The sequence below is a fragment of the Phodopus roborovskii genome, unplaced genomic scaffold (genome assembly GCF_943737965.1).
Source record: "Phodopus roborovskii unplaced genomic scaffold, PHOROB, whole genome shotgun sequence".
NCBI lineage: Eukaryota > Metazoa > Chordata > Mammalia > Rodentia > Cricetidae > Phodopus > Phodopus roborovskii.
The window spans coordinates 1-27631 of NW_026125085.1; the positions used below are offsets into that span (position 1 = coordinate 1).

Below are 27631 nucleotides of genomic sequence, written 5' to 3' on the forward strand. Positions count from 1 at the left end.
AAGATATGTCCAGCTTTAAAATAATAGGCATGGAGAAGGGAAAAGAAAATGGAAGAAGTCGTTTCAATTCTGTGACTATCTCCCTTTCTATACTCCCCTGTTCCTCGGAATAAGAAGCAGGAGCAGCCACTGGAGGAACCGGGGCCCAGCATTCGGAACCTGGATTTCTGGCCCAAACTTATTACACTCATTGTGTCAATCATAGAAGAGGATAAGAACTCCTATACACCTGTTCTAAACCAGTGAGTATCATTCTACTGGCTCTGTCTGATTGATGATTGGTCTGTCCATCTGTCTAACAGCCTCTTTCTTTCCTATCTCTATATGTTTGCAGTGCCACTTCTTCCAACTGTCCGTCCATATGTCCCTCTGTCCCTTGTATCTGTCTGAGTAACTGTTTCTGGAGACAGGTGTGGAAACATAAGGGGGGGGGCCTATCCAGAATGGGATAGCCTTCCTAGAGAGAAAGGCTTCTGGGACTGTGACTGCTGGGGGAGTCCAAGGGGAATCTGGAGACTATGTGTGCATGTGCCTGTCCATAGTGAATAAAGCTGGCTTTCTTATGGCTCATCCCTGCTCTTTCTCCTCTAGCTTATCTATCCTGGGCCTATCCTCCTGCCTCAATCTCCTCAGGAGGCAGTGCCTTTTTATCTTTCCTTCTGGGCATTCTGTCCTCTGGGCTCATCTTAACTAATAGGGTCCCCTTCGCTTTCATGTATACTATCACTGGTCCCCTGGCCCCCTTTTTCTCCAGACTAGGCCTAATCCTGTTCCTAGGACTCTCCTCTCTTCATTATGTCTTGTAAGAACTAGGTACCTTGGGATAAATAAACTCAAATAGCTCTTGTCTTGATGCTTACTGTTTTTTTCTATCCCTCAGGTTTCCTCAGGAGCTGAATGTAGGAAAAGTCAGTGCAGAAGTGATGTGGCATCTGTTTGCTCAAGACATGAAATATGCATTGGAGGGTAAGGGTCTGCCAGGCTCCACCCACCTCATAAGTTATCTCTTTCCTTTCCTAGACTACTTCAAGTTCTAGTTAAACACTGCAGTAAGAAACTAGAGGGCTTCTAGCCATAGTGGCAGATAAGCTATAAGAGCCATTGGATGGATAAAGGTGTAGCCAAAAGAAATAAGGAAAATGGGTATGCAGGTGTAGATTTCTCCTTCCAGCTTTATAACAAATGCTGATCTAAGACCTTTCCAGCCCAGAGAACAGCTTCACTCATGGTGAATGTTCCAGAATGGTGGCTAGCTTCCCAGAGAATGGTCTTATTATTAGACTTACCTTTACAGTTTTGAAGAGTAAGAGAAGCTTAAACATACAGGAATATCATTATTTACTTACACTTATTGACCTGACCTTTTTTTAAAGACCTTCTCAGAAATCTATTTTCCTCACTCTCATAACACAGAGCCACTGATAAGTTATTATTCACTTTATTCATTCTGCTTATTCTTTTTCCATTTCTCACCTTTACAAAGATATCACGTTCTGTCTATGTCATACTCTCTCATCTGTACCCATCTGTGCTCACCAATTTAGCTGCCTTTCCTATCTGTTTGTATATGTTAGTCTGGCTCCTCAGTCTGTGAAAGTGGATCTAGAAGGAAATGGAGCCATCTGGGACAGTCTCAAAGCAGAGTTGCATTTCTTGCTTGGGTGGAGTGAAGACATGGATCACTCTCAGACTCTTAAATTTATGAGGGTTAGAATTGGTGATTCTTAAGGTTAAAAGACAACTTCAAAGGTCTGTGCTAAGTTGTTACAACCAAAACACATGTGTAATTTACATTGTGCATTTCACCTTTCTGGATTGTAGTCCACACACTGGTTAAAAGGCTTTTAAAGGTTTTGCCTTATGTCCCTACCTTGGTGAGACAGCACTCACCAAGCCTTGTGGGAAGTTAAGTGTCAGTTCTTGAAGAACATATATGGTGCACTTAGTATTAAAAAGTAAATACCTTTGAAAAATGAACCAACTCATATTCTGTTCTGTTTCATTTGGAGGTGTTAAGACAGCTAGAGGTGGAAAGAAACAAGTTACTTAGACACAGTATTCCATCAGATCCCTACAGACATTACCAGAATTAGAGAGATTTCAGAGAGGTCATCAAGTTGAAAGAACTGTCTAAGAATGAAGGATGGAAGAAAGAAAACAAGTCTGGGGAGATGGCTCAGTGGGAAAACGTTCTACCTACCCAATTCTAACGACTTCAGTTCTACCCCCAGAACACATATAGAAAGCTGGATGCAGGCCAAACATGGTAGAACACACCTTTAATCCAAGCATTCAGGAGTCAGTGGCAAGAGGATCTTTCTGAGTTTGAGATCAGCCTGGTCTATGTAGCAAATTCCAAGCCAACCACCACTATATAGAGAGACCCTGTTTAGGGGGGTCGGGAGCAGACAGATGCAGCAAGCTGGCTAGCCTGGAGTTACTGCACCTGAACAGAAACATCAGAGAAACCCTGCTTCAACAAGTAGGAAGGCAAGAACTCACTGCAGAAAGTTGTCCTCTAACCTCCACATGTGGACACAAACACAGTAGATAATCGAATAGATAAATAAATATTGTAATACCCAAGTTAAGGACAGGTATGGAAACATTATTGCCCCTTCTGATAGATTAACCTCAATTCTACCACAAGTAACAACAATCTCATGAAATTTGCATACGTACATGCATACATATATACATACATACATACTTGTTCATGTGTCAGTGGGTGCACGTGTGGATTAGTATGTATATGTACAGTGCTTAGAAGACAATCTCCAGACTCAGTCCTTAGGTGTCAAGGCACTTTTTGTTTGAGACAGTCTCTCATTGACTTGGAACTTCACCGAGTAGGATAGGCTGACTTTCAGGAGTCTACCTATTTCTACCTCCCATCTACCCTCACCTCCCATCTTGCCATTATGCTGTTTTTTATTTAGGTTTTGGAATCTGAACTCAGGTGCTCATGCTAATGAACCAAGCACTTTACCAACTGAGCTGTTTTCCCAGTGCTCTCTTGCAGTCTTGCTGGAGCATTAACTCTTTGGGTCTTCTTAAAATAAAATGAACCCAATGTTTGAACAGTCATCTACTTAGTGTTTATGTACTTAAGTTAATGTTTGGTGTAGAAATTGGGGCCTGATACCAAAGGACACATACTGGATTGTCAGAGAATGTAAGAATTATATGCAAATACAGAAACTCAAAGGTCCTGAAATGAACAAAAGAATGTTCAAGGATCACCAGGAAGCCCTATCCCCATGTACAGTGGGCTGTTGAACAAGCACTAAGGGGGAGGATGCAACTGTCATTCTATGTTTCAAGGTCAGGGACTGGTTCAAGGGCATAGAGAATGGGGTAGAAAAGAGGGTCTCTTTGGTGTCCCTGATTTCGCCTACTCTTTGTTGCTATTGGCATCTCTGCTTTGTCACAAGCAACTACTATCATTCGTATTCGAAAAGTCCTCTTTGCCGTTGGTAAGAACTTTTGGTTGTCCCATTGCCTCTAGTGTTATACCCTTCCTTCTCCCTGCTCACTGCTTCTTAGAAGAGATAGCAAATGCAGCTTTGGATTACAATTGTCCTACAGCTCCAGAAGGTGAAAGTTCAGGACCTGAAGCCTTTCCAGGCTTTGGCCCAGGTCTCTTTCCCTTTTGAGTATCTCCTGCACTAGTCACTAGAACCAGTGTCCCAGGCTAGATGTTCTGCTTTGACTTGGAGGAGCAACACGTATGCTACCTCAAAGCTGAGCATTGACATCTCCAAGGATACCAGCTGCTCCTTTTCTCTTGCTTAATTTCTCCTTCTTTATGACCTTTTATTGGCACACATTGATTTTTATTCAAAATAATATTCCAGCTATAAAGAGTAGGTATGATTATACTGTGTGGGTGTAATGAGTGCTTTAGACTCTCGGTCAGTCATGAGTGATCTTCATCCTAGATTGAGATTCGCTACTTAACCCATCAGATCCATAATAGTCTTATTTCCTATAGCACAGTGGCCTGATCTATGTTTCCATAGCTTCCAAACAGATGATCCTTATTTGTATATTTCCCTGGAGCTCATTTTCTTTGTTTCAGCTCTTCTTGGGAGCCCTTCACTTTACCTCAGGATTCTGTCATAACATGGCTGTTCTACAGTCTTTCTGTTTAGATTTCTCTGTTTCTAGAAGTTCACATTGACATTCACGCCATGTACAACTTAATATCTCTTCATTTAAGCCTATTTGATAGAAGAGCTTAGTTACAAAGATTGAAAACAAACAAACACTAGAAAACAATTGTCTTTCCTTCCCCTCAGCCCCAATCCCCTAGCAATCTACACTAGTTATCATTAGCACCCTTTCTTTTCTTCACCAGAGCCCAGAGATTTTGCTTTGTGCTTCCAGAAGTTAGAGCAAGGAGACTATAGACTTTACTTGACTTAGCCTCTGTAAGGGAAGATTTGGGCCAGGCTCTTGGAGAATGGCTGAGAGGGGCACTAGTGGAGTTGGAAGGTAGATGTAAGACTTGTGAGTTCCCTGTCCTCTGAGCTATCTGGCAGAGCCACCTGTGTAGACCTACTGCCTTAGGAAATCCAGGAACTATGGCTCCTGCTGAAACTTGACCCAGTGTCTCTGCCTTCACTAGAACATGAGAAAGACCGGCTGTGCTAAGAGTGCTGACTACATGAACCTGCACTTCAAGGTGAAATGGCTCCACAATGAATATGTGCGGGACCTGCCTGCCCTCCAGGGGCAGGTGCCTGAGTACCCAGCGTGAGTGTGGGGGCAACAAAGAGGAGGGGATGGGGGGGTTTTCTAATGAGTAAGGGTAGTATTCTACATTCAGTACAGTAAGCCAGGTCAATGCCCTGCCTTCTAGAAGATTCCATCTGGAAGAGCTTCAGTCCCTAGTTTTCCTGTTTTTAATACAGGTGGTTTGAGCAGTTTGTGCTACAGTGGCTAGATGAGAATGAAGATGTGTCCCTGGAATTCCTGCGTGGGGCCCTGGAACGAGATAAGAAGGATGGAGTAAGTTGGGGACTTTGGCTTCATGGTGGTTCCTCCATATCTCAGCATTTAGCTGTTGGCTGGACACTTTTTACTTCTGCTTGTCTGAGCTGCCCCATCCTGTAGAATCTGCAGGAAAGCTATGGAGAGCACAGCACCACCTCTGTTAGGCAGAGCTAAAGATGGTCACCCCATGTGTGGTCTTCTTAGTTCCAACAGACGTCAGAGCATGCACTTTTTTCCTGTTCTGTGGTGGACGTCTTTACGCAACTCAATCAGAGCTTTGAGATCATCCGGCTTGGAATGCCCAGACCCTAGCATCCTTGCCCACTACATGAGGAGGTTTGCTAAGGTAACGACCTAGACCCTTGCCCCTTTACATTACCACAGTCACAGGCCTGACTCCATCCTCTTCCCTAGTGGCCTTCAGGCGAAGCCTGACATTACCTGCTTGCCCTTTGCTAAGTTCTCTTCAGCAATTGAGAGGGAGTTTGCTCCTTCCTGTGAGAGTTGTTCTGCACTTTCTTGATATTTTGGGGGTTTGTTTGGGATGTTGCATTTCTATATTTGAGACCTTGTCTTCTATATACCTCTGGCTAGCTTAGAACCCACAATTAGCCCAGGCTGGCTTTGAACCTGCAGCAGTCCTCCTAGCCTCTGCCTCCAGAGTGCTGGGAGTAATATGTGCACCACTGGAGCCAACTCCTGATGTTACTGTTCTGGGATGAGAAATGGGACTTTGGCAAGGTCTCTGTGAAGCGTTAAGGAGTCTTTCCTTTTCTTCTCTTTCCTCAGACCATTGGGAAGGTGCTGATGCAGTATGCAGACATCTTATCAAAGAACTTCCCAGCCTACTGCACAAGGAGAAACTGGTAGGGCCAGGCACTAGGGCCCTGAGAGGAAAGAAGTGGAGGACATTTGAATGTGCCTCAGATGTTCTTGACTTCTGGCTCCCTTCCATGCTTTGCTTGACACTCATGCCACAAGATAATGGGAAGTTAGCTAGGAGTGCCTCTGAGCCTCCCTTTGGTACTTTTCCCTCCACTGAACATTTGCTTAGTCTTTTTTTTTTTAATAAAAATGTTCAGATTTGCAGAGTTATAAATAGAAATATCATAAGTATCTGTGTAACTACCACCTATCCAAATTTAGGCAGAAATGTTTGCTACTAGTCTTTGTTCAAAGAGAATTGTCTGAATTGGCTTCAGATTTCAGTCTTTAGGGTAAGATCTATACAATGAGGAGTCCCTGTGGCCCTGGAGTGGCATAAGAGTGGGGAACCCTAGAGTGATGTGTGCTATGCTAAAAGTGGCTGAGGGAGATGTCTGTTCCCAAAGCCCTGCATCCTGATGAACAACATGCAGCAACTGAGGGTCCAGCTGGAGAAAATGTTTGAGGCCATGGGAGGCAAAGAGGTAAGGCTCAGGGTATGTGGTTACTGTACTTTGTCTAGGTTGAGTTGCGTATTCTACCCTTTCTCAATTAAGTGTAGGCTAGGGTTTTAGCTTCAGATTTAAGGTGGCTTCATTTGAGATAGGCATTGTTGTAAAGTTACAGAAAGGAAAAAGTAGCCACTGGGATATGGTACCAACCCAGACAAACAAGCATAGAGGTAGGTTCCTAGGAGGAGAAACAGGCATGGGGATATGGTCCTAGGAAGGAGAATTAACCATTGTGGTAGGGAAGGGAGAACTGGGCTTGGAGTGGGGTGTGGCCCTAGGAGGGAGGAGCAAACATTGGGGTGTGGCCCTAGGAGGGAAGAGCAGGTGTCTGTCCTGGCATGGCCCTAAGAGGAAAATGGTGGTATGCGAGAAAGTGAAAGGCAGCAGTCTGACCTGGCTACCCCATGGATATAGCTGGACTCTGAAGCTTCAGACAGTCTGAAGGGGAGCTGCAGGTGAAACTGAATACAGTTCTGGATGAGCTCAGCATGGTGTTTGGAAACAGGTCAGTGGTCCCCAAAGTACACAGCCCTTAGAACCAGCTATAGTTCCTGGCCATTCCTAGAACTGCTAGCCATACTCATCCAGCTGCAGATCTTCCTATATTCCTGCATATTGTCCCTCATGGAGACACAGCATAAAGAAATGAGTCTAAATCACCAGTGTTGCTCCAGTGTCGGTGTCGGGGGGCAGGGAGGGCTGCACTGTGAGGCGTGTGTAGCTTCCAGGTGCGGATTGATGAATGTGTTCGACAAATGGCTGACATCCTGGGTCAAGTTCGGGGGCACAGGGAATGCCTCCCCCAACGCCAGAGCCTCAGTGGCTCAGGATGCAGATAGTGGGCTGCGACCTCTCATGGATTTCCTGGATGGCAAGTGAGTATAGCTCTCTGAGAGGAAAAGAAGGCCGAGGCCATGGGACAGAGGAGCCTCTGGGGGAGCGGGCTTTCCAGACTTAACCCCTAGCCTCGCCTATTGCCTGAATCTGTAGCCTCACGCTCTTCGCCACTGTGTGTGAGAAGACGGTTTTTGAGCGCGTCCTGAAGGAGCTCTGGCGGGTGGTCATGAACACCATGGAACGGGTCATCGTCCTGCCCCCACTCACTGACCAGACAGTAAGAACACCACCCTCCCAGCTGCTCCCCTTGTCTCTTCCCCCTCACTCCCACTCCCTTTGCAACCCTGCTTTTGACTGATGTCTCTCTGCCTAGGGCACCCAGCTTATCTTAACTGCTGCCAAGGAGCTGAGCCAGCTTTCCAAACTCAAGGTTCTTGGGATGTGGGGTCCCTCATGAGGCTGCAGGGGAGGGTGCCTGGGGGCCTGAAGTGGGGGAGAGAACTATTACTATTGCTATCTATAGGGGGTGACTGGTGAGCTGGCCGGTGGGACCATTGCTCTCCTGATACTGCTTTCTCTGGGGTTCCAGGACCACATGGTACGAGAGGAAACACGGAATCTCACTCCAAAGCAGTGCGCCGTCCTTGACCTGGCATTGGACACCATCAAGGTGGAGACTTTCCCCCCTTTTCCAGACAGTCTCCCCATGTACACCCTGACAGACTAGCTGTCAGCCTCTTAGCATTGCACATCCAGAGAACAAGGTCCAGGCAGTGTTAGGGATACAGAGAGAAAGAGAAATGATTCCAAGTCCCAAGACTGGTAAAGGTGATAGCTAGGTCAGGAACATGTGAACTGTGATTGAGGCATTTGGAGGAAAGTATGTCTTATTAAGTTCCCTAAGGTTCAGAGAGGTAAAAAATTGCCTTTGTCTCGTCTCCCTACCTAAATTGCTTCTATCTCATACCTGCCCAACTAGATAGTCCCTTTCTTCAAACAGCTCCTCCAGGAATATGCCCCTTCCTGCTGCTCCTGCCAAGTGCCCAAATGATGCTGAGGGACTGTGGCTGACTCTTTTGTACTTCTGATCATAGTTTGTCAAATGGTCTGTTGTTTCGGGCCTCTTCTGGCTTCTCAAGGACGTCAGGGAGCTACCTCTGTGTGAGGGCATGAAGCAAGTGCTCATTTACCTTTCAGCAATACTTCCACGCAGGAGGCAATGGTCTGAAGAAAACATTCCTGGAGAAGAGCCCCTGACCTTCAGTCTCTACGTTACGCCTTGTCTCTGTATACACAGACTACAGACACTCTCATCAAGACGTTTGTGCGCTCACAGACTTCCCAGGGTAAGGGCCCAAGGGTGATGTGTTTCCACCTCCCCTCCCATATACAGTGCCTGTAGAGAATTGGCATTGTTTAGCCCTTGGAGAGGATCCAATTGCTCCTTCAAGCTTGGATTTCAAAATTCAATACTTACCTTCAGTACTTAGCCATGTACATGCCCATACCAGGCTGAAGAATGACAGTCAACAGGGGGCTTTGAAAATGTGCCTGGTATTTATTTATTCCTTTTCCTGGACATTTCCTAGCCAGTGCATATTTATTGGGCTCAGCTATACTCTGTCTGGTATTGGGGAAGAAGTAAGAAAATTGAGTGTGGAAGCCTTGACAGGAAATGCTTGGATGCATGCGAAGCCTTATAACTTTACTTGGTGTTCTAGAGAGAAAAAGCAAAGTGCTCCCCCATGCCCTATAGCATGGATGAAAAGAAAACTAAAGGAAATCATGGGCAGCTGAAAGGGTGTACATAGAAGAGGCTGTAGGTTCAAGGATGATTTTTTATGCACTGGGGACCAGACAGCTGGGTTGGGGGTGGGGGAAGATTCCCAAATATACTTCCTGTCACCAGCCAGGCTTGTCCAAACTAGAGCACATCTGCAAAGAGAGGCTTGTCCTGAAAAGCAGGGTCCTTCCAGGAGGCACCTGTAGACATACTTAAAAGAAAACTTGGGTAGGCTGCCAGGAGTATGAATCTGATAGCATTGCAAGTGTGGGAGTCTTGATCTTCCTGAGCTGGATGTGAAGTGTAGAGTGCCCGGAAGGGAGACATCTAAGCAGTTAAGACCAGAAGTGACTGAAGATGAGAAAATGGAGGGATATGCAGTACTGCTCCATTCCTTACGGCTGCTCTCAGTTGAGGGTCTAGAGGAGAAAACAAGAGGAACAGGGATGGGTGTGGCTGAAGTGGCCAGGGGAGATTTTACAGAGCTGGGGACATGTAAGGCCTGTAATATCAGGGAGGCTTAGTTACTCCAGAAAGGCATTGTGATACAGCTGGGTAACTAGCAGAGCTGCACCCCGGAGAGACCACACGTGCATGGTTTTATCTGTTGTCATTCAAGGGCCCAGGAAATCACAGCCTGCCACCCCCCCCTTGTCCCACTGGTCTTAGTTGCTTTTCATGTGTGCCATGATTTAGTTGATCTCCAAATTGAAGTCTAAAGTGGAACACTTGGACACTGACCTTGGCTCTTGGGCTTCTTTCTGCACCTTACCCCGACAGTCTGAGGCTCCTTGGAATGTATTTGAATTCTCATGAATGACTGTAGCTCTGACCTCTAACAACTCTTCTTTCTCTGTTCTACTGCTGCTCATCTCTTGCCTTGCCTGTCCTCCTCGCTCAGTGCATGATGGGAAAGGTATTAGGTTTACTGCTAATGAGGACATTCGGCCAGAAAAGGGTATGTTCTTTCACATTGTGCAGACATGAATCAAACACTGAATCACCCTGTGCACTACTGTGAGATGTGTGCTGGGGATGGTTGACCCAGCTATCAACTATAGAGTTCAGGAGCTCTATGCCAAATCTTTGGTGATGTATTCATATAGCCCAGGAAGAACTTCTATTCTTGACCTCTGTCTTGTGCCCCGAATTCCCCCACCACAAGCTTCTCTTGGCTAGAGCATTAAGAAATATCATAGTCAGGGTAGCACATACCTATAATCTGAGAAATCAAGAGGCTGAAGCATGAGGCTCCCAAGTTGAAGTCCAGCCTGCACTGTATAAGCAGAGAGAAGGAGGGAGAGAGAATTCTCAGTGCATGTTTCAGTAAGTTTCTCCTAAGACCTTCGAGCTTGCTTAGTGGTATAGTATAGCACACAGCCTCATTCTTTCTCTCCTGTTGTTTCTTTCCCTGTGACTACTGTGGGTGATTCTTCTTGTTTTAGGGTCAGGTGTAAGGGGGGAGCATTCTAAGCCCTTGTTTTACCTGGGATCTAGTTCTCTAATAGGTGATCTGTCCTCAGGGGCTGGTGTGGACGATCCTGTGGGAGAGGTCTCCATTCAGGTGGACTTATTTACACACCCTGGCACTGGGGAGCATAAGGTCACAGTGAAAGGTAAGTGCTCTTGACTTATGGGTTTGGCTTTTCCTTGACCATGGCCTCACTCCTCCCAGTGCTCCATTCCTCTCAAGGGGAACATGACCTAGGGTTCACGAACTGGGAATGCTGGAGGGATTGCTCACAGATCTCCCTTGTTTGGGTAGTGGTAGCAGCCAATGACCTCAAGTGGCAGACAGCGGGATGTTCCGGCCTTTTGTGGAAGTGACTATGGTTGGCCCACATCAAAGTGATAAGAAGAGGAAGTTCACAACCAAGTCTAAAAGCAACAACTGGACTCCCAAGTACAATGAGACATTCCACTTGTAAGTTACAGAGTAGGAAACCTATGGCTCTGGGATGAGGGAGTGCTGGGTGGTAAGGGTAAAGAGACTGGGAATAGGCCAATGAGTTAGATGTCAAACTTGGGTGAATTCAGCAGAAAATGTTCATTTCTGGCTTTCTATCCTCTATCCTTTTGCTCATAGCCTCCTGGGAAATGAAGAGGGCCCAGAGGCCTATGAGTTCAGATATGTGTGAAGGACTACTGCTTTGCCCGGGAGGATCGAGTGATAGGACTGGCAGTGATGCCCCTGAGGGACGTGGCAGCCAAGGGCAGCTGTGCCTGCTGGTGCCCATTGGGCCGGAAGATCCACATGGATGAGACAGGCATGACCATTCTCCGGATTCTGTCTCAGAGGAGCAATGACGAGGTAGCTCGAGAGTTCGTGAAGCTCAAGTCGGAGTCTCGTTCCACAGAGGAAGGGAGTTGAACGTCTTTGGCTTATGTGCCATTCAGACAATGCCAACCGTACAGATCAGTCAGGAGAGTTAGCTGTGTAGCCAGCTTAGAGTCCTTGTAGTCAAAAGGCTGACTCTCCAAGTTAAGGGTGTTCAAGGAGAATCTTGGGCTTGTAAGACTGTGGCTTTTCAGAGAAAAGTCATGAACCCCAGCCAGCAGGTCTGTGGTGCTAGAGGCTGGGCTGTGGAGTTACTTCTTGGAGAGATTCTTCCATAAATAGAGAGGGACAAACATTTCCAAGAATGTCAACTATTCTTGGTAGACAACTGTCCATTCCACCTCCCACTTCTTCCCTTCTCTAAACCACACTTTGTCCAGTTAGATGCTTACATGCTCATCACTAGGAGATGTTTAGAAGGCCTAGAGCTTATACCTGGTTGACTAGTGACATTCCTGAGCTCTAAGGTCCATTTTGGAGATTGGCCGAGTGGGCATGCACAGACTAGAATTCACCGTCACTTGAGCAGTATAGAGAACAAGGCTTGGGAACTGAACAAGATACCTTCTGCAAAAGGAGTTAGCTAATGTCCTTAGCTCAGACTATCTGTCATGAGTCAAAGAAGGTTCACATGGTGCTTTGGAGTCCTGAGCAGAATATTTCTTTGGAATCCAGGCACCAGGGGTCTCACCTGCCAGGAATGTGCTCCCAACTTCCTTCTTATTCCTGTCAGCAAGGAGTGATGCTTAGAACACACACACACAAACACACACATACGCACACGCACACGCACACACACAGTTCTTACAGACTTGAGGGCTAACTAAGGATCCAAGGATATTTTCTTAAGTAGTCCCTGAACAAAGCCAAAAACCATGGGAAACTGTCAGAAAGAGCTGTCCTCACCTATGACCACAACCTTCTGGCTGTCCTTGAAGAAAACACCTAGTCTTTGGCCTTCCTCCTTCTCTTTGGGATCAGCTGCTGTTCCCCGTGGCTTGGTCAAGCATAAAGAAGGAGCTTGGACTCTCATTCTTCTGTATGTGCTGGATGGAGGGGGGCCTCAGCACTCACTGGAAGGCCCCCTTCCTCAGAGACATGACTTGGTCCTTGGATTTCCTGATAGTAAATTGCTAAGGACTCAACATTGTTCATAATACATCGGCCAACACAAGAAACAAACCAAGCATTTTTGCTGTTTTTAATTATTATATGTGCCATTGTTACAAAAATTATAGGCTAGACCATAATAAATTATCTTATAGCAGCTTTGGGAGTCTGGAATTCTGTGAAGATGTGGAAAACTGTAAAAATGACTGTCATATTTTATGACAGCTTTTGGATCCACAGCCGCTGGCGATAGCCCCACTCCCCTATCCCACCCTCTCCCTGTTATACACAAGTGGTGGAACCTAAGTGGTTCTGAATGAGCACTGATTCAGGAGTCATTAGGCTGGGTCATTTTGATTTTGACTGAGACAACCAGTCTGATAAACAGTCTTGTGACCTAGGAGATCAGCTTCCTGCAAAAGATCCAGAAGGGAAGGAGATGACATGGACCATAGAAAGTAGCCTGTTCTTCCTTCATTGTCTAGTCACTAGGACAACCTCAGCTGTGAAGCAAGGCAGACATCTGCTGAGGAGAGAAACAGAACGTAGCATGGGGCTGAGGCTGTTGTGGACAGCAAAGGTTAGGATTTTCAGCTCTTTTCACGGAAGATAAGCTGTGAAGAAAAACAAAAGTAATGAGTTCTCCTGGAATCCAGAAGATGACACAAGAAATGTAGGCCTCACATACTCCTTCAGACTGCTGTTAACACCTTCGACAAGAAACTAGCCCCATATCTGTTGCTTGCTAAACAGATCCTTTCTGTTCGGTTGCCAAGGCATTTTAAAGCTTCTTCCTTCTTCTTCCCCCACTCTTAAAGCAGCCACCTTCTGTCATTTCTGCATCAAAGCTGTCCCCAGGGACTGGGCAAGGGAGCTCACATTTTGACCCCAACAGTTGGGAGGCCATCCTGGCCCACATAGCATGTCTACAATTAGACCATGTCTACAAATGAAATGCCCCCTTGAATCTATCGGTTTTCTAATCCCACTACCACTAGCTGTTAAGGGTCTTGATTGGGTCCATTTTCTCTGCCAGTTAAAGAATTAAAAGGCAGGAAAACAATCTCGACCATGACAGATCGGTAGCTGTAAAGAAAACCCAAACTGGTCAGAACAGGAGCAGACAGATTCAGCAGTTGAAAGGTCTTTTACCAGGAGTGAGGGAACACTCCCATACACACACACACACAAAGAAAGATCCTCTGCGGAGCAGAAGCCCAACTCCCTCTTTCATCTCCATGCTCTCCAGTTAAAAGCTACTCAGTGGTCACTCATGGTTTCTAAGCTTAAACTTAAGACCCTCCAAGAGGACACACCAACTACATCACACACACACACTCCTACAGCTATCTATCTGAATCATTTGCCTTTAAAGCTCCCTACATGCTTGTGCACTTATGCCCCTCAGTGCCCTTTTACATTCTTGTGTCCTTCTTGGAATGTCAGGCATGCCTTTCCACTGCATTTATCCTGTCACCTCTGGGAAGACAAACACCGGAACCCAACCAACTCTGGGCAGCACTCTGCATTGTTTTTCTGTCTCCCCTCATGAGCCTCATCAGTGTGTGGTCTGCCCCTGGAAGGATCTGAGGGAGTTCATCTCTGGCCTCAGCCATCCCAGGGATTTATCAATGTTTCAAAGCCAGAATTTGATCTGCAGGCTGCTTAAACAGTCACCGGGTGGTGGGGTGAGGTCTGCAGAAAGGGGCGTGGCCGGAGACAGGCTCGTGGGAGGGGGCGGTGGGGGGCGGGGCAGGTCCTGCTCTGGGCGGAAGCTGTGCCTTTGTGGCACCTGCGCAGAAAGATGCGTTAAGATGGAGGTTGCTGGAGTAGAAGGCTGTGAGGAGACGGTAAGCAGGGGGCGCCCGAGGAGAAGTTACGACTTCCTTCCCGAGGAGAACATTGCGTGGAGGCCTTATCTTACTTTAACTACCCGGTGCTTATTCATCTTCCTTCCTTGAGAACTATTGTAATAGTTCCCGAGACTGCCGCTCTGTCAGTACTCCTCAAACATACAGGTTTATCCAGTGCTCCCAAAGGAAATGTGTTTGTCCAGATACTTCCAGAGGAATCTTTAGCCCCCAACCCCATCCAGATAACTGCTGAAAGGCACACATTTGCCCAGTTATGCCATAAAGCAGATTAACCCTCCTGTTCTCCAGCTATGTCATATTCCTGTTAACTATGGGAGTTTGTTCGTTTCCCCAAGGCTGTTAAGACTCCCCCGCATTTGCTATCATTCTCTTCCTTTTAATGTCTACCCGGAAGGAATAATTAAACTTTCTACCACCAACAGATTTTCTAATGTAAATATCTAGCTATTTATTTCTTTATCTATCAAAGGAACTACTAACAGAGGCATTGTTGCTTTGAGACAGGATCTTGCTGGATAGCCCTAACTGGCTTGAAACTTACTGTGCATACCAGACTTGCAAGTTGTAGTGATCCCCCTGGCTCAGCATCCTGGCTGCTAGGATTACAAGTATAAATTACCACACCCAGCAGTAACTAGAACTTTTTCAGCCAGCACTTCTGGCTGATACAGGAGAAGCAAGGGTTCAAGACCAGTCTGGGCTACATGAGATCCCTCTCAAACGTAAAAAACAAAACTACTTTTTTTGTTTGTTTTTGTGTTTTGTTTTTGTTTTTTGAGACAGTGTTTCTCTGTGTAATAGCTCTGGCTATCCTGGAACTTGCTTGGTAGACCAGGCTGGCCTCAGACTCACTGAGATCCACCTGCCTCTGCCTCCCAAAGTGCTGGGATTAAAAGCATGCGCGGCCACCGCCCAGTTAAAACACAAAACTTTTTTTTTTTTTAAGTTATAAATATACATTTTCAGGTCTTGAAATTTGAAAGATTTGTTAGTTGAGTTCACATTCCCATGAAGCAACTAGTAAAAGCTAAGAAACAACATTAAAATAATCTTAACAGTTCACCACACATTGCACTTCCTGTTTCTCCTCCTGGGCTGTCCATGTAGTAGGCATTTGAATATATGACCCTTGGTTTAGAACTTAGGGCCATTTTCTTAGCTGGTATTTTAGCTCCTAATGAAAACTGAAATCCAAATGTTATGTGTGTTAAAATTAACTGCGGCTCCTGAAATGCTCTGATTGTACCAGAGGTCATACTGGGAGTTCGAATCCAGGGTGAAGTCCATACCAAAATAGTTTGAGTAAGAGAACTCAAGCAAAATATCTGAAAGAGCCTTGGCTCGTATGAAGAGGACCCATCCATTCATAATTCAGTTTCTCTTTGGTAAGGTAAAGACAAGGTATTTTCTCTCTTGTGGATACCTGGTCACAAAAGGGCCTGACTCTAATATGTCCCTTTACTAAAGTCTCAAATAGTCTGACTCCAGGCAAGGGCCTAGCCCAATGGAAAAAGGATCAGAAGTGCTGTCCCTTTTACTCAAGAACACACAATGATACCTTTTGCTGGGATAATTGTCTTTAGGCTGAGTCTAATCACACACAGAGCAAAGCAACCCTTTACTAGTAGCTATATTAAGAATTTATACCAAAATCTATGTATAGAAATACAATGTTAAATAATACTACAATAGGATGGGTTGATAGGGTTATTTTTAATTATTTTAAATATATATATATATATATATATATATATATATATATAAATATGTTTTGACTACATGTTTGTACACCACATGTGTGGGTGCCCTTGGAGGACAGAATGAAAGACCTGCAGAATGCATGGGCCCTCACGCCCCTACTCAGGAAAGGCGCCCCCCCCCCAATCACTCACGAGAAGTGGTCTTGATGCAAAAGCATGAGGTCTTTTATATTCCAGTGCACTGGGGTCCACTCCACATGGAGGTAGAGAGGACTGGGAACCCCACAGGATTTAGACAGCTTTTATAGGGTTACAACAAAGCCCTCGCATCATAAACCAATCATCTCATAGCATCCAGAGCGGACCAGTCAGTTTGAACTATCCAAGCTCACGCTTAGCCCAGGAAGTCTGCTTTTGCTAGGGCTTCTGGGTGGTGTGACAAGGCTCATTTCCTGTGTTCACTCACTCACAGGTGCAGTCATAAACAGTCAAGAATATGACCTTTTTGCCTATTCACTGCTAGGGGGCAGGGTCTAGGGAGAGTTAGGCTAAATTTTTCCATCCTTACAAGAAGAGAGCATCAGATCCCCTGGGACTGGAGTTAGTGACAGATGTGAGCTGCCATGTGGGTGCTGGGAATCCAACACCACTGGAAGAGCAGCCAGTGAGTGCTCTTAACCACTGAGCCATCTTTCCAGCCCCTTCATACAGGTTAGAAGACCTGAACTAGTGGATTTTTAAGGACACAGCAAATGTGTGAGATGCCCATTCACTATGAATATTACCCTCATGACCTTCCCAGACCCAGAAGCAAAAGAGCAAAGTTTAGAAAGCAACATAAAATGCAAAGATGGTATTGAAGCAGAAATCAGAAGACATGAACATGGGTCTCTGAGGCATACTGTTGAGGAGTCTGGTCTTTACACAACAGTTAGCTGCAGTTGTTATTTGGACTAGTAATTCCTTCCATATCTAACTCTGGCGGGTTGGAATGGGCTCACATACATAAGAGCCCTTTGAAAACTATGTTTTCTCTATGTAAATAAAGAAGTCTTATGCAGGATCCTCTGGGCTCTGATAAATTAACTTTTAAGGAATTTGTCTTGCTTAGTCTCAGGTCCAAAAAAAAAAAAAACATATTTGATGAGAAATAAGAGACAAATAGCCCTTATAAACTTAGGGATGGTCATCAGCATGTTAATTACCTACTAAGTATGTAGTGCAGACTCCACACCATATTGAAGCGGTAGGAAGAACCTAACTTCTAGACTTAACTTTGCTGCCGAGTAACTGTGAAAAGGACTGTGTGTCAGCCCAGGTAGCCTTATTTGTGAAATAAGGAGATAAGGTGACCTCGGATATTCTTTCCTGTTGAGCTTCCCTAGCTTAATGGATGTGTTGCTTTCCTAGGATGTCCCTAGTGAAAAAGCTGAACAGTCAGAGACCTGTAAGGACAAGTACCAAAGTCACACTAGATTCAGCACAACAGTAGTTAACAGAGTTAACCCTGTTCAGTAGTCCTTCATGTATGGATATGTGCACCTGAGTGCCAGTGCCCACTGAACCAAAGGTGTCAGATGCCTCTGGAGCTGGAGTACAGGCTGTTGTGAGCTGCCTGTTGTAGGCGCTGGGACTCAAACTCTGACCCTGTCAGAGCAGCCAGTGCTCCTAACCAATGTGCCATCTCTCCAGCCCCCGTATATTATCTTCCTAATGTAGCAGTCAGAGTCTTGGCAAAAAGACAGTTGATATAGTCATAGAGATAGTTATAAAGGGACGAGCAAGAAGTGAACACAAGAGGAATAGCAACAGAAACGAGTAGCTCTAAGGCTGAAGGGGATAAAAGGAAAGAACTGTTTATACTAGAGCTACAGCTCTGGGAGAAGGGGCTTCCAGACAGAGTGGTAAGAAGCCACTGCAGAAACTTGAGCAAGGTGCAGAGAAACAAATGCCCTGATGTTTCCTGTGTCTCTCAGCTGCCAGCTAGTACTTTTCATTGGTAACACCTTCACGACAGTCTAGAATCCAGAGAGTATGAGGGATATAGTCAGCTTCCCAGACCAGCACAGACGAGTTGGAGGATGGGAGAGGAAATCTTCAACATTTTCTCCAGGAACAAATTGCCATTATAGATGCTTTCCATATAGTGCAGCATCCCTTGAGTTAAGATACCGTAGGTTCAGTCTCCTTCTCTGTGTGAAGATGCCAATGCCTTTGGAGAGTGATTGTGAAGATTCTGTGATGTATATTGAAGTGCCCATTATGGAGCCTTAATACCCTTGAATGCCCACTTTACATTAGGTCCTTTCATACACACCAAAATAGCTTCTTCTCTAGCCAAGGTCTCAAAGTGTAGCTGAACTGACTGAATGAAGGGAGAGAGAAAGTACTTCTGCTGGGGTCTGTTGCACATTATAATGACTTTGGCTTTTACTGGGAGAAAGGTAAGAAGTCATTGAAAAGTTATACAGTAGCCTCAACTTCTGGCATAGGAGTTTTTAATCATTCACTAGAGAATCGCCTGGTTTTTCATTCAGTGAGCCTTGATCATGTTAAATTATTTAGACCTTGAGTTCCTTTATCGCATATGAGGAAGTATATACGAATGGTCCTCAGCTTTGAATACACATTGGAATCACTTGATATTAGATAATGCTGATGCCTTGACCCACTATTTTGATTTTATTAGTACTTGACTACATGCTATGCTTCGAGTTGTTTTATTTCATCATGAACTGGGTTCTGCATATGCCTGTAATTCTAGCTATTCAGAGGCTGAGGCAGAAGATTGTGAGTTCAAGGCCATGGTGCAGCATAATGAATCCAAGTCTCAAAAACAAAATGAGAGGGGCTGGAGATATCTCTGCAGATAAGTGCACTTGCTGCCCTTCCAGAGGACCCAAGTTGAGTTCCCAGCACCCACAATCTTCTGTGACTCCAGCTTCTTCTGGCCTCCACAGCCACCTGCACTCAAGTGCACTTACTCCCACACAAACACAGACACATAATTTTAAAATAAAAAGCAAGATAACTGATGTAAAGCACTGAGTTAGTGTCCATCATACTAAACTTGATGGATGGTAGTTATTATAACATTAGGATGCCAGCTAACTGACAAGCCGATTTTGTTTCATTCTGAGGTGTTGTTTCTCTGAGATGAAACACGTAACTGGTTTTGCCTCTTCATGCATGGTACTGTGTTCCACTCACATGCTTTCAAGACATTTGTTAAAGCATTGAACTGACATCCCTGTAGAAACGCCTTACAGATTGGGATCCATCTTGGCATAGGAGGCCTGCCTCCCATGCACACAGTGCCCTAGGTTCAATCACCAGGTGACTGGAATTGGGGGGAATTTATATAGCATGCTGGGTGTTGTAGCATATCTGTAAGTCCAGAACTTGGGAGATGGAGGAAGAATGATCAAGAGTCCAAGGTCAGCCTGGGTATGTAGTGAGTTCTAGACAAGCTTCAGTTACATAAGACCTTGTCTCAAGAAGAAAAGGAAAAAGAAAAAAGAAAGAAAAGAAAAAAAAAATGAACTGCAAGAAACTTGGCTAGAATTCAAACTTGATTTTCTTCTGACATTGGTTGGAACTACTTTTGCCAGAGTCAAAAAGGAAACAGATTGCAAAACTGAACTTGAGATTATTATTGAGTTTGGTTGTACCCCCTGATGGTATTAGTTTGTTCATGAGAAGAGTGTGTTCTTTTTAGAGGGCAATAAGAGCAATATTCAAAGAATTGGCACAGATGGGTAAGTAATTTAATTCTGAAGATTTGAAAGCAGAAAGCTATGCTATGATAACCTTGGTGGAAATACCTTTCACAAAGCTTAAGATACATTTCTAATTTTTGAACATTCAAGGGAGACAGGAGTAATCCAACAGACTATTGTTGAATATATCAGTTTAATTGAGATTACTGGACCATCTCTTGCTTAGACCATGTTTGAATGGATAAGCCCAGTCATTTGGCCCTTTGTTGGTCTTGAATTCAGAGAGGACAGGAGAACACAAGAGAAGGTATAAAAAATCTTTGAGTGACAAGCTGGAGAAGAGGAATTCCTGCAAATGTTAAGATGGATAACATGGAGCAGAGTGCATTTGAGAATTAGGGCAAACAGGAAAGCTGGGGTATTCAAGATTATTGCTAGAAAAAAGTAAAGTGCTCATAGTTTGTTTCATTGCTGGCCATGTAGCAGGCAGATGGACTGGCTAGATGTGAAGGCTCATAATCCTGGAGCGTAACTCTTAAGCCAGAGGCCACACTGTCTTCTGGTGGAAGATGTCCATAGAGGAGACTGTCCAGTGCCCACTCGAGGGGTGGGTGCGTGTTTGTTTCAGTGCTGGCCAGCTGGGAAGAATTCACAATCAATTTAGGCAAACCCTGTTATTGGCCCTTTATAGCCTTCCATGTTTTATAAGAGTCTGGAGAAAGTTATGCATAAAGGAATGTATAAACCGAGCTGGCTGAAAATGGGAAAGATGTCTGGAGAGGTTTTTTTCACTGGAAGTGTTTAAACACCCTGGTGTGGAAGGTGAAGTAGATAGCTCCCAGTGCCCTTCTGATTTTGAAATTCTGCAATTTCCAAAGTCAGAGTGACCCTAAAAGTTTATCAGAGATCCAGAATGACTCCTAGCCCAGGCATTCTTGGTGGAGGTGGACACAGAAGGCAATTCTCTGTTTTGTTAGGTTTGAGACAGGCCTTCACTATGTAGACCTGGCTGGCCTGGAGCTCTCTATGTATAGATCAAGCTGGCCTCAGATCCAGAGAGATCTCCTGCCTCTGTCTCCTGAGTGCATGGATTATAGGGGTGCATTACCATGCTCATTTGGAAAGCAATTCTGAATTGTTAAAAACAAAAAAAAAAACAAAAAACAAAAAAACAAAAAAACAAATAAGGCTTAGAACTGTGTAAGGCCCATAGTGCCCCAGTGTAGGAGGCTGGATTAAGTTAGTTACAGGAGTGCCTCACTCTGTGGCTACCATATTTGTCTCTAATGAAGTAGGGCAGCTAAGGATTGCTTTTGGATTCCTTTGGATTGCTTTTAGCTGAGGGACACACAGGTCTCAGAACTGATTGTCAGCATCAACCAGATAATACACTTTGTAGCAACTGTCTTGTTGAATTTATCAGCAAGAGACATCATTGTAATGATGTAATGGAGTTTTCCCTTGAACTGGTACTTTAAATAAATCTACCCATTGTTTGTATTTACTCTTCTTTAAACAAATGGTTTCATTGTGTGTGTGTGTGTGTGTGTGTGTGTGTGTGTGTGTGTGTGTGTGTGTGTGTAAAGATCAAAGGACAACTTTCAGGAATTGGTTCTCCTATAGACCATGCAAACATGGCGAGGAACCATCTTGCCCACCCTGTGTTCACTCCTTAATCAATTTCCTTTCCTCAAAAAAACCTCTTCCTATTTAGAAGACATAGGAATAAATATGGTTCCAGTTACTAGACTGGTAAAGAAGATGAAATTTAAAAAAAATTGTTATAGCACAAAGAACAATGATTTGTTTTTAGAAAACAAAATTAAAGTATTGTGCGAGTTGGGAGGTAAAGTATTTTTGTCTGTGGGAGCATAGAAACTTCATTGCAAAGTTCCCAGAATTTGCACTGGCCTTTGTAAGATAGCTTTGAAGGACTCTAAGATGGAGGAAGGCATCACTTTTAGAAGTGACAATATGAACAGTAGCATAGATGAGGAAAATATGGGCAAATGGACCAGTTTGTGTAATGGTAACTAGTGGAAGGGAAACGTGAAAGGAGTGATCAGGGTACAAATCCGAGAATCTTGAATGTGAAGCTGTTGACGGCAGCTGGGCTTCACTGAGTAGCACATGGAAGCCACTAAGGTTTTTGGTCGGTAGCTCAGATGCCATAGCAGCTGTTGGCGTGAGCTCTGCCCCCTGTCCAAAGAGCATGTTCTTGCTTCCTTGCTTGTGCTACTTGAACTTTGGACGGCTTGTTCTACTGTGTTTCATGAGGACTTTTTCATTTGGGAGCACAGGAATACCCACTGTTGCTGAATTTGACACCAGGGGAAACTGGAGGCTTCCCAGTAATGTCTGGTGTTGTTCGTGGGCAGCTTTGACTACAGATAAGATTCTACCCTAAAACATCAAATGATGCTGAGAAGGGATACCAAACTTTGACCACCATGACCACCTCCTATAGAGCATCCTTGGATGGCACAGTGGGTAAAGGCACTTGCTATTAAGCCTGAAAACTTGAGTTTGATACCTGGAACCCGCATGATGGATTCCTACAAAGTATCCTGTGGCCTCCATATGTTGATGTGGCACATTTTCATACATATCTATATTCAATAAATGTTAAGACATTTTTTTCTAGAGTGTTCTTGGATTGGCCCTGCCCAGAGGTATCTCTGGCCCCCATTATAACAACATTCTCATCTAGAAGGAAGTAGCCAGACAAGAGTCATTGCCCCTATTTTTTTTTTTTTTTTTTAAGTTTTCAGGGCACAATATTCAGGGGAGTGTTAAGCAGGAGGTTAACTTTGGGATTGTCTAACCAACAGCCCCCCCCCATAGAACAATAGGTGCCTGGCATGGTAGTGCACACCTTTAATCCTGGCACTCAAGAGGCAGTGGCAGGCGGATCTCTGTGAGTTTGAGGCCAGCCTGGTCTACAGAGTTCTGGGAGACTCATGCCGAGAGATATGAAGGAAAGGCATTGTCACTTAGGAAAAGCTCCTAAGAGGGAAACAGAGATGAGAACGATGCTTTGCGATAAGGTACAAGAACACAGCCTCCTGTGCCCGCTCTCCTCAGTACAGGGGGCTGAATACAGGGCAAACTTCTACCACAAGCTGTAGCGTCATCCCTCTTTTTTACCTTTTATTTTGAGGCAGGGTCTCCCTTACTTGCCCAGGTCGAGTTTGAACTCACCATGGTCCAGGAAGGTTTTGCACTCCCAAGTAGCTGATTAACTCCTGTACCATCACATCTGGCTAGAACTGAGCTGCTTAAACTGGGTCACGATCCCATATTTTGTCACAAAATTGAATGTGGGTGTCATGATCAAAAACTAATTCAAAATCAAATGTGCTAAAAACATTGACTGCCCTTTTGTTTTCTTCTTTTGAGAATTATCTGTTCATTTCATTATCCCATTTATTGATTGGCAGTTTCATGTCTTAGTATTTAATTTTTGCAGTTCTTCATATATTCTAGATATCAATTCCATGGGCAAAGATTTTCCCCAATTCTGTAGGCCATCTGTCCCCTCTGCTGTTCATTTCCCCTGCCATACAGAATCTTGCTAATTTTTTGTAATTCCATTTGTTGATTCTTGGAACTATTTCTTGTGCTCTTAAGTCCTGGCCAGAAAGTTCTTGCTCATGCCTGTGACCTCAGATGTATTCTCTGTGCTCTCTCTAGCAGCTTCAGCATTGGATGCAGAGCAAGAGCAATGGATCTAAGTCCATTCTTCTGCAAATCCATGCACAGGTTTGGCAGCAGCATTTGTTGGAGTGAGTTCTTTTTTCCCAGTGTATGTTCTTGGATGCCTTTGTCAAAACTGAGGTGGCCACAGCTGTGTGGATATTATCTCTAGGTCTTCTGTCCTATTGCACTGATTTATCTGTATGTCTTTGTGCCAGCACCAGGCTGATCTCATCACACATTTACTCTCAGGAGTGAAATGTGAGGTCAGGCATCATGACCTCCAGGTGTTTTTTGTTTTGTTTTGTTTCGTTTTGGTCTGCTTAGGATTTCCTTTAGATAGGCGTGCCTTTTGTGTACCCATAGGATTGATTAGGTGGTGGTGATGTTTTGATGGTTTTTTGTTGTTGTTGTTGTTGTTGTTGTTGTTGTTATTGCTGTTGTTTTCCTTTTAAAAAAGGTTCTTACTACGTAGCACTAGCTGGTCTGGGGCTCACTATATAGACCAAGCTGACCTCACGTCCACAGAGTCACACACCTCTACCTTGTTGAGTGCTGGGATTAAAGACATGAACCACTCTCCCTGGCCTCACATATGAATTTTTGTCATCAGGGAAATGCAAATTAAACTTCTCTGAAATTCCATTTTACTCCAGTCAGAATGACTTATGATCAAGACAATTAATAATAATAATAATAATAGTGGCGAGACTGTGGGAAAAGAGGAATCCTCATCCACTGCTGGTAAAATTGTAAGCTAGTATAACCACTATGGAAATCGAGATAGAGCCGATGCAAAGTCTTGGTGGACAGAAGCATTCACTGCATAACCCTGATGACCTGCGTTTGGGCCCCAGAATCACATAAAGGATTGAGGGAGACAATGGACTCCACAGGTTTTCTTCTGACCCATACACACACACACACACACACACACACACACACACACACACACACACACACACACACACACACACCGTGTGCCCTCACACAGTAATGATAGTCTTAATGTTTTAAATTAAAAATAACACCACCATATGACTCAAGTATACCAATCCTGGACACATACCTAAAGGCCTCCATATCCTCCCACAGAGATACTTCCAAATCTGTTCACAGTAGCAAGGAGATGGACCCAGTCAGGTGGCCGTCACCTGAAGAATGGCATAGATGCACAGTGGGACAAGTAAAATTATAGGGAATCAATGGACCTGGGAAGTATTATGTGAGGTCTCAGAAAGATAGATGTCTAATTCTTTCTAATATCTGGGATCTGAGAGTGAGTATTGACTATAAGACTAGATAGGAGACCAAATTAAGAAAGTGTATGTTGGGGGGGGGGCAAAAGGTGAACACGGAAAAGATGGTACAAGGTGGGACAAGATGATGGATGGAGGGGGAATGGGAAGTCAGGTGAGAGAGACAGCAAAAGCAAATTTTGTTTTCAAGATGTGATGATGAAACCCAATTCTTTGTAAGCTGATAATAAATAAATAATTTAATCATATTTCCCCCAACATATGTGTCAAATTAGTATATTTTTAAATTGTGATAGAAACTTGATTTTGGAAATTTTTTGCTTTCTTTCTCCTACCCACAGACCACACATGCACATAAATAAACAAATAAACAATTTTAAAGTTTTTAAAAATAATTTTATTATTTTTGTTTTTTACATCCTGACTTCAGGTTCCCCTTCCCTTCTCTCCTTCCAGCCCCTCCCCCTAAACTTCCCCTCTGCCCCCATCCATCCACTCCTCCTCCCTTTTCTATTCAGAAAAGGCAGGCCTCCCTTGGATATCAACCAAACATGGCTTAAGAAGTTACAGTAAGACTACGCACCTCCCCTCATATTAAGGCTGGACAAGGCAACCCAATATGAGAAGTAAGGTCCCAAAAGCCTGCAAAAGAGTCAAAGGCAGACCCTGTTCCCTGTGTTAGGAGCCCCATGAGAAGACCAAGCTTTACAACTGTCACATATATGCAGAGTGCCTAGGTCAGTCCCATGCAGGCTCCCTGGTTGTCTGTTCAGTCTCTGTGAGCCCCTATGAGCTCAGGTTAGTTGATTCTGTGGGTTTTCTTGTGGTGTCCTTGACAGCTCTGACTCCTACAATCCTTCCTCCTCGTCTGCAGGATTCCCTGAGCTCTACCTAATGTTTGGCTGTGGGTCTTTGCATCTGTTTCCATCAGTTGCTGGATGTAGTCTCTCTGATGACAATTGGGCTAGACACAAATCTATGAATATAGCAGAATATCATTAGGCATCATTACAAGGTCATTTTTTATGCCAGTCATGTTGGGTTCTATCCTAGGTCTCTGGGCTATCCAGTCTGTTGGTCCTGGCATCCAGGAAGTGTTGGGGGTGAATTCTCTCTCATGGCATGGGTCTCAGGCTGAACCCGTCAATGGCTGGCCACTCCCACAATTTCTGCACCTCCTTTACCCCAGCATATCTTGTAAGTAGGAGAAATTGTAGTTCGAAGGTTATGTGGCTGGGTTGGTGTCCCAACACCTCCACTGGAAGTCTTGCCACGTTAGAGGAGCTGGCCAGTTGAGGCTATATATCCCCTATTGCTAGGAGCCTTAGCTAGGGCCACCCCTGTAGATTCCTGGGAGTTTCTCTTCCAGCACTCTCCCCTCTCCACCTTCCCACCTGATCCCTCCTGTTCCCATCCCCACCCATTCCCAGTGCACCCTGGAAATCCATTCTGTTTCCCCCTCCCAGGGAGATCCATGCATCCCTCAATCCCTCCTTGGCTTCTCTAGATCTGTGGGTTGTAGCATGGTTATCCTTTCCAGCAAAAATCCATTTATGAGTGAGTACATGCCATGTGTCTTAGTCAGGGTTTCTATTGCTGCAGTGAAACACCATGACCAGAAAGCAAGCTGAGGAGGAAAGGGTTTATTTGCCTTACACTTCAACATTGCTGCCCTGCAGGAAGTCAGGACAGGAACTCAAACAGGGCTGGACCCCAGAGGCAGGAACTGATGCAGAGGCCATGGAGGGGAGTTGCTTCCTGTCTTGCTTCCTCTAGCTTGCTCATCCTGCTTTAAAAAATATTGTTTATTTTATTTTATGTGCATATTTGTCTGTGTGTTGGATCCCTTAGAACTGGAATTACAGACAGTTCTGAGCTGCCATGTGGGTGCTGGGAGTTGAACATAGGTCCGGTGGAACAGCAGCCAGTGCTCTTAACCAGTGAAGCATCTCTCCAGCCATTCAGCCTGCTTTCTTATAGAGCACAGGACCACCAGCCCAGGGATGCTACCACCCATAATGGGCTGGGCTTCCCCTCATTGATCAGTAACCGAGAAAAAGCCTTATAGCTGGATGTTATGGAGGCATCTTCTCAACTGAGACTCTTGTGTCAAGTTGCCATATTGATTTCCAAAGTGGCTGGATAAGTTTGCACTCCTACTAGAAGTGGAGGAGTGTGCCCCTTGCACCACATCCTTGCCAGCATGAGCTGACGCTTGTGTTTTTGATCTTAGCCATTCTGACAGGTGTAAGGTGGAACCTCAAAGTAGTTTTGATTTACATTTCTCTGTTTAGAATGCATGTTGTCTTGCCTTAAAAGTTTATTTCTTGTATACAAATGTTTGCCTTAACTTCAAAGCACTGTACAGGATTATTCTCTGAAAAGTAGTTCACTTGCAGAACTATATTGGCTTGAAATGTGCCATGTCCTTAGAGACACGAGCTCAATCTATTACTCAAATATTCACTAGGAGTGCTACCCAGATATGCACCTTTTGCTTGGTTTTGAATTTGTGAGTTCACTGTGCCAGGAACATAGAACCATTCATTGTCTTCCCACAGCGCCAGAGTTTACTGAATAGTGATAAATCCACAAGGTTCAGCGGTTTCGCTGACTGATTTCCCAGACAATATCACCTACCTTGGTGGTGTGGTGGAGGCCAATGCTCACTCTTCCATTCCAATCTTAATTACTAATATTAACTCAAATTGTACACATCTCACAACACACAGTAAATATGTTTCTCTATGCATATGTGTAGTTTATAGAATTACAAGTTAGACAGGTTATGGAAGAGTTGCAGACATTTCAGAAGTAGGTTGATAGGAATGCTAGTAGCATAAGATAACAGAAAAAGCAGACAACTTCTGGTCTGGAATAG

General features: G+C 44.5%; 1 protein-coding gene and 1 pseudogene across 1 annotated transcript in view; both read left to right on the forward strand.

Annotated features, from left to right (window-relative positions):
* The first annotated feature begins 114 nt into the window (after positions 1-114).
* Positions 115-11473, forward strand: LOC127225872 (protein unc-13 homolog B-like; annotated as a pseudogene).
* Positions 11474-14316: 2843 nt separating this feature from the next.
* The window catches only part of LOC127225865 (phospholipid-transporting ATPase FetA-like), a 115642-nt gene continuing 102327 nt past the window's right edge, over positions 14317-27631 (forward strand). Inside the window, 1 exon segment of the mRNA XM_051189490.1 lies at positions 14317-14352. Coding sequence (XP_051045447.1) covers positions 14317-14352 — 36 coding nt within the window.